General features: G+C 39.1%; 1 protein-coding gene across 5 annotated transcripts in view; it reads left to right on the top strand.

Moving 5' to 3' along the window:
- Positions 1–45: 45 nt before the first annotated feature.
- TAF5L (TATA-box binding protein associated factor 5 like) overlaps positions 46–14,932 on the top strand; it is a 32,003-nt gene continuing 17,116 nt past the window's right edge. The window contains exons 1-3 of one of the 5 annotated variants that reach the window (XM_077149414.1): positions 46–281; positions 11,283–11,427; positions 14,268–14,372. In XM_077149414.1, coding sequence (XP_077005529.1) covers positions 11,286–11,427; positions 14,268–14,372 — 247 coding nt within the window. In that variant the 5' untranslated portion in view covers positions 46–281; positions 11,283–11,285. Of the gene's footprint in view, positions 282–598; positions 676–11,282; positions 11,428–14,265; positions 14,373–14,932 lie in introns of those variants that run through there. The other 4 variants (XM_077149410.1, XM_077149411.1, XM_077149413.1 and 1 more) reach the window with 4 other exon arrangements.

The following is a 14,932-nucleotide window of genomic DNA, read 5'->3' as shown; positions in this document are numbered from 1 at the left end:
ACGCCAGGCATCTGCAGCCGATCGCCGAGGCGCCTCGCCCATTGGTGGAGACGGTTGCGCGTTGAAGGGCCTGAGCGGCCCAGCCCCGCCGGCCAGCTCCGTGTCAGTCAGTCATGGAGCGGTCGCCCGGAGCCGCCGCGGTGGCGACGGGCAGCGGGACTCGGGGGCCCGGCTGAACCGACAGTCGGTGGGAGAGCCGGTGGCAGAGACGACGGAGGCGGAAGCAACCACATCCCGGAGGCGGCGGCGGCAGGAGGAGCCGGAGCCGCCTGGGATGTTCAGTGAGTGCGGGGCGCGCGGGCGGGCAGAGGCAGGGAGGGGAGGGGGTCGCGAGCCGAGCGCGCGCGCGGGCGGGCGGGCGGAAGGACCGGCGGGCGCAGAGCGGGCGGGGAGGGAGGTGTCGCCGCCCGCCCGCGCGTCTCCGAGCCGACGCGGTGAGGCCTACGCGGGGCACGCGCTGCGCCGCCGCTCCCGCCGCGTGGGGGTGGGGGAGGCGGCGGCGCGCGGCCGGGCCCCGGCTCTGCGCTGCGACCCCCGGCTCCAGGGCGCTGCTGCCGACGCCTGCAGCGTGCGGCCCTCCTACCCGCCTTCTGCTCTTCTCCCTGCGGCTCGCTCTCTCGAATCCCCAGCTGGCTGCCGGCCGCGTTACCTGCACTCAGCAGCTACACACTGGAGGTGCTTCGGGTTCTCGCAAAGGGGTGGGTCCTCCGGGTTGTCTTTGGGGATGTAGGATAGGTGATGAGAGGCAGTTACCGGGAAAGGGTCCAGAGCGCAGGACAGCCAGGGATGGAGCAAAGGACAAGGGAGTAGAGATCCAGATTTCTTTTGCTTTAAGGAAAAAGGGAAATGTCTTTTAGCCAAACTCGATTAAAGTTAGCACGTGGTGATTGTGCGCGGATGGATGGGAAATCGATCTCCTTCTGCATGTGATACAGTAGATCTAGAGTTAGACTAGTTGTTGCTAGAGGATTCTCATCTGTTAGCCAGCCTTTTAGGTTATTTAACTAATGACAGCAATATAGGATGTGTGCATTCAGGAGGGGGTACCTATTTTATCAGCCTCTACTCGCGTATCTCCAAGGCTTTTGAAAATATAGTAGAAAAGATGTTGGTCTGAATTAAGTTGATGGTTAGAAATAGTGTCATTTTAAGAGTTAGCGGAAGTGAAGTACAGCCCAGCTTTAATGCAGTTCTTCTCCCAATTAGTTTGTGAAAGTGTCGTTATAATGCAGATCTCACAGCTTGTATGGTTGTGGGATCAAAAGGTAAGTCTGCCAGTCCTTTTTAAAATTAATCTTAAATTATCTAAACTCTGACCTTGCAGATTAAAATCTCGAAATGGTAACTCCAGCTAACAAGCAATTGTGTGCTGGAGTTGAGAGGAACAGTGAAGACAAGAGTTTGTCTCCTCTTAGGTGATGCAAGTTATCTAATGTACGGGAGGTTGGGGAGGGGCGGGGGCGGGGGGCGTATGGTACACGAGCCTTAGCCCCAGCCCTGCTGGAAAGCAGGAGTAATAGTGCTTATGGGTTAGATGCATTCAATCACATCTTTTAAAGGAAAAAGAGTCTTGATGTAGTAGTCCGTAGAGTTTGGTGAGGAATAGAGTAGGATTGAAACTATGTAACTATCTGTGTAATCTCTCTGAGCTTTAGTTTCCTCATATGTAAAATCCCATAATTGATAGTTTAAAAATAGACTTGTTCAAAGGTGCCAAAAAAAAAAAAAGGAATGATGAAAATGCCTGACATCTAGATACTCGGTAAATATTAGCTATTATGATTTCCTTTTTGGCACAGTACCTTCTAGCCTCCTTATAGGCTTAAACATTTTTTGTGTTAAATATAAATCCTTCCTGCCTTGAAAAGCAGTGTTAAACTAGAAAATCAAAGGTGGACTTGCCTAGACTATTCTTTTCTTTTTCATCAACAGTAAAGCAGATGAGTGTACCTTGCAACAGCTCTGTTGCGCCCACCTTTAGATATCATTTATGTGTGCTTCTGTGACTATAAAACTAAGCAAAATCTTCACTTAACGACTCAGTAATTTATGTATATTTGTACATGTGTGCTTTCCCCAAACATTTTTAGCACCTGTAAAGGACATCTCTGGGGAAAGGGAAAGTTTTTTGTTTGTTTGTTTATGATGTGTTTTAGCTAGAAGGGAGTCCTGGGGATCATTTGCTTAACTGGCATTACTCAGTGGACAGTACCGGAATTCAAGTTTCCATCCTTTCTTTTGCGTGTCAGACAGCTTCACAGGTAGTATCTGTTCCAATCATTCTGTCAAGGATTTATTAAGCCCCTACTGTTGTGCTCCCCCAGGAAGACCTTGGTCTAATGTAGAATCCTATGAGCCACAGGATACTGTATAAAGAAAGAGCTCAAGGTGGGGGGGGGGGGAGAAGTGTAACAAATAAGGTATTGGTGGCTGAGAGGGTTCAAATAGAGTCGGGAGGTTACTCTGGAGGTCACTCTTACACAAACTTCAGTTAGACATTGCTACCGTAACTTGCCAAACCCCAACCAGAAACATTCCAGCCAATTCTAAAGAACACCTAGGGTGTTATATAACGTTCTACAAAGGTTCCATGCACTAGGGTAATATTCTAGAAACCTACAACCTCCAGATGAGTCCCTGGACCAGATAAGTCCTGAAATGTAGAGGAGCCAACCTCTCCAGAGCATCAACTAGTACCATTCTCCTATCTCATATTATTGGCAGCCTTTTTCAGCATGAAAAAAATTAGAATGAGCATGTCCCAGATGCCCCTGAAGAGTAGGAGAAAGATCAGGGTGATGGTAGAGTTGATACAGAGAGGGTAGGGTTTAACAGACGAGTGTGGTTGCTGAATCATTCATTATATTGATATTTCTTTTAATCTCCAGTGTCTTGGAGCAGCTAGAGGGGAAAACCTAGAATGGTGAAATTGTAACTCATACCAAATTCTGAAATCTGTTCTATAACTTATTGTTTCGAAGTGCTTTGAAATTTGTTGCTTTTTTGTATATGTGTTATTTTTCACAAAAGGTAAAAAGGATTTCTTCTAGCCTCCAGTGTTTGGAAGCAGCTAGAGGGAAGACTGAAATAGTGGAATGGTAATTCATGATAAACTCTGAGGTCTGTTTTGTATCTATTGTTGAAGTCTACTTTGGAAATCATTACTTTTTCTTTCTTTTCTTTGTATATATGTTATGTTTTACAATAAAAAAAAATTTTAAAGAAAGACGTCAGATTCTGCAGCCAGGTTACCTGAATCCAGATCTTAGCACTGCAGAGCTCTGGGCAAGCTTTTCCTGACTTCTTTGGTCTCCAGCTTTCTCACCTAAAGAATGATAACACACCTCATAGGGCTTTGGTGAGGATTAAAGGAGAGAATCTATGTAAAGCACTTAAAATACGGTCTTGCTCGTGGTAGACTATCAATAAGTGTTAGATATTAGTTGTGGTAGTGTAGGAAACAAACACTAGTGTGGTGAGTATTGTGAAAGAAGTTAATTCCTGGCTGCAGTAACTAGACGAGGCTGTAATCAAGTAAGATTTGAGGAGGAAGAGATAGCCAAACGGTGAGGCATGAGTGGGATTTAGCCAAACTAGGTTGCAGTGATGATGAGGGTGCCTCCGGATTATGGAGGGACATTGCCCAAAGCCTTTGTGGTGAGAATGTGGGATGGGACCAACAGGTGGAGTAAGGAGAACTAAGAAATTGGTCTAGTTAGGTAAAAAAAAAAAAAAAAGGCCAGATCAGAGTAATCTCGAAAGGACATGCTAGAGAGATTGAATTTTTTTAGCCTTTACGCTAGTGGAGAAAATAGAAAGTTAAGTTGGGCACAGATAACATCAGATTCGCCTTTTGGAAAGATTGTGCCTACAGGAGTGTGGCATTAGGAGTGAAAATGGGAATGCCCATCTAGTTGTTATTGCCGCTTCATGTCTGCCTCGTGACTCCAAAGATTGTGTGGCAGAAACGGACGTTTTTAATCCAAAGCCTCAAGGTCGGAAAGAACTTAGCAAAATCATGAAGAAGCCCTTAGATCATTCCAGGCAACCATCGCTTTTGAAAATTATCTTCAAATATGTATGTATAAGCCCAATTGTAAGGCAAAATTTTCCCCAATATATATTTCTCTGAAAAGAGAGTGTCATCTCATATTCACCAATCTTATTCCATTACTTAGAACAAGGGGCTGTTTGAGAAAGAGAAATTGGGCTGAAATAACCTTAGTCAATGCTAATTTGGGGATAGTTATTCCATCAGTCTTACCAAATCAGTTAGACAAACAAACAAAACCCGGTAAAGATTTAGTAATTATTCCTGAAGAGCTGTCTCACAAAGCACAAGAGTGAGTTGTCATTGAAAACAGGGTTTTTACAGATCGCAAAAAAAATCAGTATAATAACTTATGAGAAAAAAATTCTGCCTTCCTGAGTGAGTACTTACGGCTTGGGTTGAGATTTCCAGTGATAGCATCATGTGTGGATTGGAGAAGGCTCTATCTTAGCTGATTTAGTAGATGTGAAGGTGATGTGCTCTAGAAAATAGAATTCAGTGATTCAGAGTGGCTTACGTGACCACAGAGGCACGTCTTGGTTTGTCAGGCTGCTATGACAAACACCACAGACTTGGTGGCTTAAACAAGATTTGTTGGCTCAGTTTGGAGGCTAGAAGTCCAAAATCATGGAATCAATAGGCCATCCCTTCCCCAAAGTCTATATGTGGCATTCTGGAAGTGGCCTGCCCGCAATCGTCCGTTACTTGTTGATTTATTTCAGTGTCCAAATTTCCTTTGCTTATCTGGACTCCAGTTATATTGGACTAAGATTCGCCCTGATTCACTTTGGCCTCATCTGAGTCCTGTCGTTTGGCAAATGAGACCACACCCCCAGGCCAAAAGAAATGGGGTGTTAGAACTTGAAGTTGCCATTTACAAATAAATGAGTTCACATTCACAGAATCCAGGGTTAGGGCTTGAACATGTCTTTGTGGGGACAGACCACAACACTGATGTTGAAGATGTATATGAATAGAGTAAAATTGTTTCATGAAAGAAAATTGAAAGGAATATTTCTGTATTAATCAATTGCTTTATGTAACATTATTTAAATGCACGTGTAAATTAATGAAGATTTTAAATAGACATTTGACTATTTCATCTATAACCCTAGACGTTTTTTTGTGTTTTTTTTTCCAATTTAAGTTGACCAAAAAAGCATTTTCTTTTAAATTTTCTCACTGGAAAGGGTAAGCTTGTCTTAGGTTTGAGATTATGTTTTAGTTAGGCATTTTACAGAAATTAGCTGATGCTCTGTTTCTCTGCTGTAGCAAATTCCCTTTTCCCCTTCTCATGTTTTAACTTTAAAAAGATTGAAAGGGTGTTCGGGTTTAATAAAGGTTGAAGTTTTATACTGGCAAGGTTTAGAAAACACTATAAAAAATTTCCATCCTTCTTGTTTAGCAGTCAAATAAGACATCCTTCCTATAAGAGGTATTGAAGATTATCTGTATCGTAGTACCTTTGCACAGTTTAGTAATATTAAATGTAGCTCTATTTTTAGAAAAAAAATACTACCTTTTAGAAATGTTGTGATTTAACAAGCAAAAGTATAATTCAAAATTTTGCTAGTTACCATTTTCAAACAAGATGCTGAGGTGTTAGTTTCACAGAGTAGTGTCATGCTCTAGACTGTGCTGTCCAGTAGAGTAAACATTGGCCACATGTGGCTACTTGAATTAAAAATTAAATAATATTAAAAATTCAGTTCCTCACATTTTGTTTGCCATATTTTAATTGCTTTGCAGCCACATGTGGCTAGTGGCTCCTATATTGACCTGTACAGATTTAGAACATTTCCTGTATTGCAGAAAATCCTTTTTGACAAGACTACTCTGCAGTGAAAATTGAAGATCATTCTGCTCTGAGAAACACATAAGTGTTTTAATGTCATTAAAGCATCTATGAAACCTCACTTGCTGCTTTTGAATTCAGTTTCAGGAAGTAGTGATAAGCATAGCAAAGCACATCTTCACCCTCATTCTTTGAGCAAAACATTCTTTTTTTTCTACTATGGTATTTGCAAATAAAGCAGATGTAAAAATTTTCTTTATATAGTCAAAAATAATAAATCATGTAGATATCCATTCTGTAAGTGTGCCATAACCTTCCATGTTAACAAAGTTTGATATAGAAATAATTATTTGTGCCATAAAACAGTATTAAGTTAGGAATAAAATATTAATGACTTTGAGAGGGGTTGGTCATAAAAACCAGAGAGATCATGAACCTGAAGTAAACTGTCAAGACCTTACAGCAGAAACTAGAAAACACTCACTTTATTTTTAACATGAATTTCAGCGATACAAAAAAATCCCTCCCTCCTGGGAATTCTCCATTTGTTTCAAAGAACTGAGGAACTGTGAAGGCTAGAGCAGACAACCTGAATTGGTGGGCAGGGTGATTTTATGTTTGGAAATAACATAACCAGAGTTGAAATTTATTCTGGCTGTGTTGTGGAAGATGACTTAAGGTCAGGCCAGAGGTAAGAAAACGGTGGAATAGTCCAGTTAAAGAGTTATTTGTGCTATAAAATAGCAGCATTGAGAATGGAGCAGAAGGAATGGCTTCAAGAGAGAATTAAGATGGAGACTCTGAGAGTTGGCTAATTAGCAGTGAGAGTGAAAGAGAAATGAACTTTAAGACAATGACTGAGATTTTTGCTTTAGTAATTGATTAGACCATGGCACCATTAAGCTGGCTAGGGAAATCAGAAGGAACAGGGTTTGAAGGGAGGATAAATTCCATTTTGAGCATTTTGAATTTTAGGTGTTTGTGATACCCAGGAAGAAATGTTTTTTAGACTATTGAGCTCCGGAAAGTAGTCTGACTAGAGACTGTTAATCTTGGGACAAGAGATATGATATAGAGAATGTGAAGAATGAAAAGCAAACCAGAATGGAAGAGAGGGAGCCAGAAAATAGGCTTGCAAAAGGGAGTAACAAAGGGGGAGCAAGAGTTTCGTGGAAGGAGACGTGCTCAGCAGCATCAAATCCAGCTGAAAGATCATGTAGTATAGTGGAAAATAACCATTAGATTTGGCAGGAGTTGACTAATTTCAAGTCTTAGTAAATAGGCCACTGAAGTAGAAGCAGGGTTAGCTGGCTGGGTAATGAGACTGATGAGGGTTTGGAATAGCCAGGGGTTGGGGAACTGTAGGGAAAATAATCCACAAGAAGACACTTCTGGAACATCCCTGAAGTCCCAGGTGATATTGGAGAAAATAAATTTCTAGTAATATCTGTGTGCCTGGTTGTGTAATTTTCCATAAACCTCTAGGTTATACTATGAATCCTAGGCTTCAGCTATATGCCTTATACATGTGCCCTTTATTCCTAAGACAACGTGGGAAAGAGCATAACTTCTAATTCAAGTGTACTATTTAGACACTACATCTGAACAAAGATTAAATATGAAAGATTATAATTTTAGAATTATATGACATATAGCTAAAATTAGAGTGCTATGGCTCATTTCTTTTTCAGGTGTAATTTATATATTTTTAAAGTTAATTGATTACACTTTATTGTGATGATTAATGGAAAAGCTAAATTTCTGGGTCCCACTTAGAGTGCCTTTTGATAGACAGTATGGCAGTTTAGACCCAAGCACCCCTCAGATGTACACTTGAACATAAGTGGTAGGGTTAGGATGCAATCTGTAATCACTGGAGAAAGTTAAGTAGCTATTGCCCCATATTATTAACTTCCTCCTCATCATCTTAAGAATGTGCCTAAATTTCGTGTGCCCTTGCATTCCTATATAGCTATAGTTAAATACTAAAGAATTTGGCTCTAGTCTTTCCGGCACAGTTGTTACTTTGAGACAGGAAGGCGATCACATCCTGATTCTATATAGCAACTTTGTTTAAATATTTGAAGAGGAGACACCTGTTTTTATATGACAAAGAGATGCACATTATTTCAGAATACTCATCTTAATTTGCAGAAAACTTAATAATGTGATATGAAGAGAAGAGTCTGGGATCATTTGTTTTTACCTTTAAGATTTAAGGTACTCCCCTTTTATGTAAATTGAAAATTTGGGGGAATCCTGAAATTAACAAAGATTATATCATTATATCCAAATCCAAGTTAAATTTAAAAGATTTTATAAGTATGGAAAAAACTAAGCAGATAATTGCAGTGTGGGTCTTATGTCTGAGTCTTTGAGAAAACTTGGGTCTATATTTTAAGGAGTTACTTTGTTCTAATGGGTCCATTTATGGATATGTGTGCTATGGAATCCGTGTTGAGGAAGAAAACTGATTTCTCTGAAGGACTCCATTCATTAATTATTTATGTCACTTGAAATATGTGTGCACTAGAATAGAATCAAGTTAAGTTGATTGGATCATGCCTCTGGTATTTCAGTTCAGTGTGATTAGAAAAGAGAGAATTCCAGACCTTCTGCCCTTAGGATCCTTGTCCCTGCAATCAGCTCACTATCTAGCCTCAGCAAAGGTCTGTTAGCAAATGGTTGTTTTGATTTAGAGAAACTGTCTTTTGGAGCACCAGTTTGGGCAAATTGATTAGAATCAGTATTTATAAACTAGCTTCTTATAGGTCCAAATATGGCCAGTTTTCACTGTTGTGCATTCCTGCTGCTATCTGTTGACTCTTTCATAACTTTCAGACATGCATATACATTGTTCCACCTTGAGGACACTGTGTCATTATGGGCCATGTTCTCTCTCTAACATACCTCCCAGTCCGTCATTCATAGATCTTTCACATGCAGGGGTTTCTCCCAGTCAGAGAGATTATTTCTTATTCTTATCTGACTTTGAGTGCTCATAGACACACATTCCCATGGCAAATGAGAGATTGGCAATAGGAAATCTGAAGAAGTTTTGCTCAACTAAAATATGAGGAATTGGACTGATCTGGGAAAGTTTGGGGGAGCGGGAGTTCATGAAGTTAAATAAAAAGCAGCTTTCGCTTCTGTTCCTGGTGCCTACCCATGCAAAAAAAAAAGATTAAAATCAGCTTTAGCAAGGTGCTAGGCAGGGGGATTGACTAGTCTTACTGTGACTCAAACTGGGAAAGGGCAGTGCTGTCACTGGGTGCTCATATGTCTCTGTATGAATTTTAAGATTTTTTTCAAAGTACAATGCTGAATTGGAATCTCCAGAGCTGAAATTATTTACATACACACACACACCCACTCACAGGGGATTCTTATGTGTAGTAAGTTAGAGAACCTAGAGAATCACTGCTATAGTCAAACTGATAAAGTAATCTCATTAGTAACTACAAAGAAACAGTTATCTGTCTTCATTGATAACAGATGATTACTTAGAGCAAGGCTCCCCATTCTCAAAGTATTAGAATCCTTATAATAATAAAACAATAAAAAAATCTTAATTAAAAAATGAATCTATGTCATCAATATAGTGAAAAAATAATGTCCCATAACTAGTGAAGCAAATTCCAAAGCAAAAGAATGATTCAGTACTTGGAAATTTATTAGCTTGCTTCATTATATCATTGAATCTCAGTTGTATAAGGTCCAGTGTCCCTCCTTTTTAACAAACATTTGTACTCTCTCTGGTAGTTCAGAAATGAAACCCATTTATAATATACTCTTTCTATATACATAGTTTAAACTAATATAAATAATACCCTAACATTTCAAATTTATATATACATATATATTAAATGTATATATGTTCATACATATATACATACACCTATTTGCCCTGATGTCTGACTTTTAGAGAATTGAAAAGTAGGACTTCGAGGTATAATTTAATGGATCTGTCACAAATCAGTTTGGAAGGGAAGGGTTATTCACAAATTATTTGGGGAACAATGTGTTAGCTGCAGTATCTGGGTTAAAGCGTTGGTTATTTACCACGCATCATACACAAAAATAAATTGCAGGTGGATAAAAAATAAATATAAATAAGCATTTTTTAATGTTTAAGAAAAAAAGTGAATAGCCAATTTTTAGAAAGAGGGAAACTTTGTATTTTAAAACAGAATGGAAGAAATCACAAAGGAGAAAGAAGGTCAGTGTGTGTAATTGAAAACTTGAAACATTCAAATAAATTATCAAAAAGTAGATCTTTCATGCAAAATGATTGGGAACTCTTGATTTAGAGAATGTTATTTTTGTGGAAATGCTTGCATATATCAGTAACATTGTACACATTCTAAAATGGATACTTTTTTTTTTTGCATGGACAGACACTGGAAGTTGAACCTGGGTCTCCAGCATGATCTTTTTTTGATCTTGAAGAGGAAAATATTTTTTACATGGCAGATGTGAACGTAGAAAATTAATACAACTATCGTTGCTTCATCTAGACTGGAGTGTTCTTTACCACTGGCAAAGTAGTGTGTTAGGCCTGTGCCAGTACTGGGAATTCCTGTCATCCTTGATGAGAAGTTTAGTAGTCAAGGAAAATAGTCTTCTTTTGGAGAGCCCTCAAATTAGCATAAATTATTCAAAAATAATATACCATTTTCATTTCGCTTCCTACTACTTTTTTTCTTATAATAATTTATGAGACATTCCAACACACACACATACACGTGTGTGTGTGTGTGTTGGAATGTCTCATAAATACATATGTATGTATGTAGAATGAAAGAGGTAAATATTATGATTACAATGAAAGCCCATTACTAAAATCCTTGCTGGTACCCTTTTCCTGACTATTTAAAAAAAAGGAAGTATGATGTTTCGCTTCCTCATTATTGACTTCTTACTTTCTCAACATCTTATCCATTTCCTAAATTTTTTAGATCTTTGATTCTGTATTGGCTCCTGCCTGCTTTTTGACCATTTCACTGCTAATTAACACCTCTCTCACAGAGTAGGCAGGGAAAATAAATGACCCTAAAATTCAAATTGGTTGTGTTTGTTCCTTGTTAGTATCTATAATGAAGAGTTTCATGTGGCTGATTGAAATCGTGGTATTAGATAAAGTTTGGGGGTTATCTGTGGGGTTTTATTACCCATGCTATTCCTGTTTTGCATAATTGAAATTGGCAGTATTCTCATTGGAAAATTAGATTAAATAGAAGAGAGCACTAGGTTGATACTTAGAAAACTTAGTTTTGTGTCTTAACTAGGCCACTTAATTAGCCGTATGAATAGTCTTTCTCTACTAATTTTACCAGTCTGTGATATTTGGGGTTGGATTAAATGATCTTTAAAATCCCTTATCATTCGACATTTTGTGGTTCTTTATATATTACATTTTTCTCTTCTTCTTTGGAGGTCATGAAACGAGTACGCACAGAGCAGATTCAGATGGCAGTGTCCTGCTACCTCAAACGCCGACAATACATGGATTCAGAAGGTCCCTTAAAACAAGGATTGCGACTGTCACAGACTGCTGAAGAGATGGCAGCTAATCTCACAGGTAGTGCTGGGGTCTCCTCTTGTGGTATGAACAGGAGAACGCAAGTTAATGTCTCTATGGAGTGCCTTCTCCTTTTCTGCTGAGAGAGCACTGAAACAAATACAGACTGTCCAAAACTTCTCTTCTAAATGTTTGGCACAACCTACTATACCCCTTAGTAGCAGCAGTTATCTCACTTTTCTCTTTTCTCAGACCACTTTTGCTTTAAGGATTTGCACATTAATGATGAGACAGTTTAAACCTCAGGATGCCCACAGAGGAGAGGTTCATGACCCCCCTCTGAGATGGTAGAAGAAGCTTAGTTAAGCATCTGTCTGCCTTCTTATTCTTTATGGTCAGATCCACCCACATTTCCTTCCTTCAAACTCCACTTATTACTTTTGACAAAAACAGAGGCAGATGATGGACTTGGAATAGAATAATTATTGTTTCTAGTTGGATAACTAATTTACAGGGCCTCTGTCCCACCTTCAGTAATTCCTTATAAAGTTGCCATCACAGCCTTTAATGTATATTAAGAATCTCCTGCTGTCCTGCATTCATTAGAAATGGGGAGCAGTAATTTTGTACTGTTGTTGATAGGAAATAGCAGTATGCACTATTAAACCTTTCTTCCAAAACTTATTTCTCTTAGTTTAAATATAATGGCTTATTAGGAGATGCAGTGCCATTCCTGGAAAACCACCAGGAAAGTAAGGAGCCTGAAAAGTGATTATCCTAAGATTTTGTCCTGTGTGTTTTTGTTATTTGAGTGATCTGAATAATCATGTATTCATTAACATGAACATTTGAACATATGCCGTGAGCCAGGGAAAAAGTTTTAAAGGTAGCTAAGATTTGATCCTAGCTTCTGAGGACCTTAAGGTTCTAGTTAAGAAGTGAGGCAAGTAAATCAGTGATTATGAAGAGTATAATGTATTATGTTCTGTGACAGAGGTGTGCCTCATATACTGTATAAGCAAAGAAGATGGCCATCTAAATTTGACTCTTGGGTCAATAAGGTTTCCCAGAGGGTCTTGTGGTTCTTAGCATATAGTAGGAACTGTATCCACTTTTTAATAATCATTAAAAAACAGATAAAATGAGTTGTGTTTCAAAGAAACCATTAGAAGCTTATGGGGGGGTGGACAAATGAGAGGACAATATCTTGAGTTACCAAATGTGAATTTCAGAAAGATCGCTCTGGTGGTATTGTTGATTGGAAAGGGCCCGGATTCCAATCAGGACCTAGTTGGAAGGCAGGAGTAGCAATCCAGACAAGAAGTGAGGACAGCCTGAGTTAAAGAAGTGGTAATAATAGGAATGGAGGGGAGAGGATAGACTTTAGGAATCTGTAAGACTTAGTGACTAGTTAACTAGGGGCAGGGGGTAGTGGTGCAGTGCAGGGCAAAGTTAAGGAGAGGAAAGAATCCCACTCTTCCGTATGCAGACTTCTGGCAAATCCCTGTCCTTCTGGCTCTCTTCCCCTCTGCCTTTGGCATGTATGAGGACTTTCTGAGTTCTATAGGGTACATTGACTATCTTCTCATCCATATCCCCCTTTGCATGCATTTTGTCTTGTAGCTTCCTTTGTCCTGCTTCATTAATTCATCCCTCCATCTATATTCCGTCTTCTGAAAATGTGTTAATGTTTCATCCAGACTGCTATTAAAGATGGCTTCTTTCAATCCTCCTACACACACACACACAAAAAGGGTAAGGGAATTTTTTTTAAAACATAAACTCACAGAACTGATAATAAGTGCATATTCATATACTGAATATTGAAACTCTGGCCTTTTCCTCCAATCCAGCTACATAGAACACTGGCTGCCAGGCATAAATCCTCCTGAAAGAGGATTAAAAGATTCTTGCTTAGAGAATCTCAGCAGCCCAAGAGAAAAGACCTAAAGATATTGACATTGGGAAATTGCACGTCCTTGTTGAGAAGCTACACTTTTTATGCATAGAGCTTTTGAGTGTCTCACTTTTAGTTATGAGCAGATAGCTTAGAGATTATTAGACAGTGGAAGAAATGTATCTAATATGAAAGTGGAAGATAGAGACATTTAAAAATAAATGACTTGGAGAAAACAAACTACAGGAAGAATACTTTAGAAATATACGATCATTGATATCTTTGAAACAAGAATCGTATGTTAGTTTTAAAAAGAACAGAAAAGAGAAGGGAAAGGGAGCAAAATAAAAAGATTCAGAGAACAACAAAAATTTGTAAATTAAATTCATGATAATAAAAATGAAAAATAACTAGTACCAGGGTTGAAAGCTGAAAAAACTTCCCAGAAAATAGAGCAAAAAGACAAAGAAATGGAATATAGGAGAGAAAATTAAAGGATCTGTTCAGGAGATCCACCCTTAAAATAGTAGGAATCCCAGAAAGAAAAACAAATGGGGGGAATCCACAAAATAATTCAAGGAAATTTCACAAAACTGAAAGACATGAATTTCCAGATTGAAAGAGCCCACTAAATACCCTGACAATGATTGAGAATAGACCCATACAAAGGCACATACTGTAAAATTTCAGAACACTAGGTTTGAAGGTTTCCAGGTAAATCTTTCATGAGCTGATATAGGTACCCTTTCTCATTCATCTAATTATCTTTTTAGATTATGCCATTTTATTTCTTTCCTATCATTTTATTGAGTACTAAGAGGAAAGGAGATAAACATGTGGCATCAGCCAGTAATATTTAACCACCAGACCTGACATACTTTGAAAAACTACTGAAATGTCAGTTGATATTGATGATACTCAATACCCTCCTTCACCCTATCCTGCCATATATCAGGTTAATAATTCTTTCCTATCCACCTTTTGCCTATCTTTTCCTCCCTAGTCCAATCAGAATCTGGTTGTGCCAACATAGTGTCTGCAGCCCCTTGCCAGGCTGAGCCCCAGCAATATGAAGTACAGTTTGGACGCCTGCGGAATTTTCTTACTGGTAAGTACTCAGCACTAGGAACCTTTTCTTATTAAGAAAGAATAATTCACGCATCCCTTTAGAGCCTATTTGCCAAGCATATGTTGGGGACAAGGGATTCAAGGGCGGTTTAACAGTCCTTGCATTCAGAGCTTATGGTCTGTTGGATTCCTGAGAGATTTCAATGACGAGGCTAAAATTTACAAAGGTCATGACTGGCATGTGGACATTCAGTAAATTTGTGTTGGGTCAGTGAAAGTTGAAAGAGCCGTGTAGAGAAATGTGCATTGATATCAGTATATACTAATAATATAAACCATCTTAAAATGGTCTTTTCCGGGCAGGCCACGGTGGCTCAGCAGGTAAGAATGCTTGCCTGCCATGCCCGAGGACCCGGGTTCGATTTCCGGTGCCTGCCCATGTAAAAAAAATGGTCTTTTCCCTGTATTTCCAGAAATGCAAGACAGTAGTCCTCAAAAATCAGCAAGATAAAAAAATTAGAAGTTGTAGTTTAGGCCAGTGTGTGGATGGCGAAATGACCACTAAAACACAAAATCAGTACTTTTGAGTTCTACTCAGTA

This window comes from Tamandua tetradactyla, chromosome 2 (genome assembly GCF_023851605.1).
Source record: "Tamandua tetradactyla isolate mTamTet1 chromosome 2, mTamTet1.pri, whole genome shotgun sequence".
In the NCBI taxonomy this organism is placed as follows: domain Eukaryota; kingdom Metazoa; phylum Chordata; class Mammalia; order Pilosa; family Myrmecophagidae; genus Tamandua; species Tamandua tetradactyla.
This window is presented reverse-complemented; position numbering and strand designations above follow the sequence as displayed.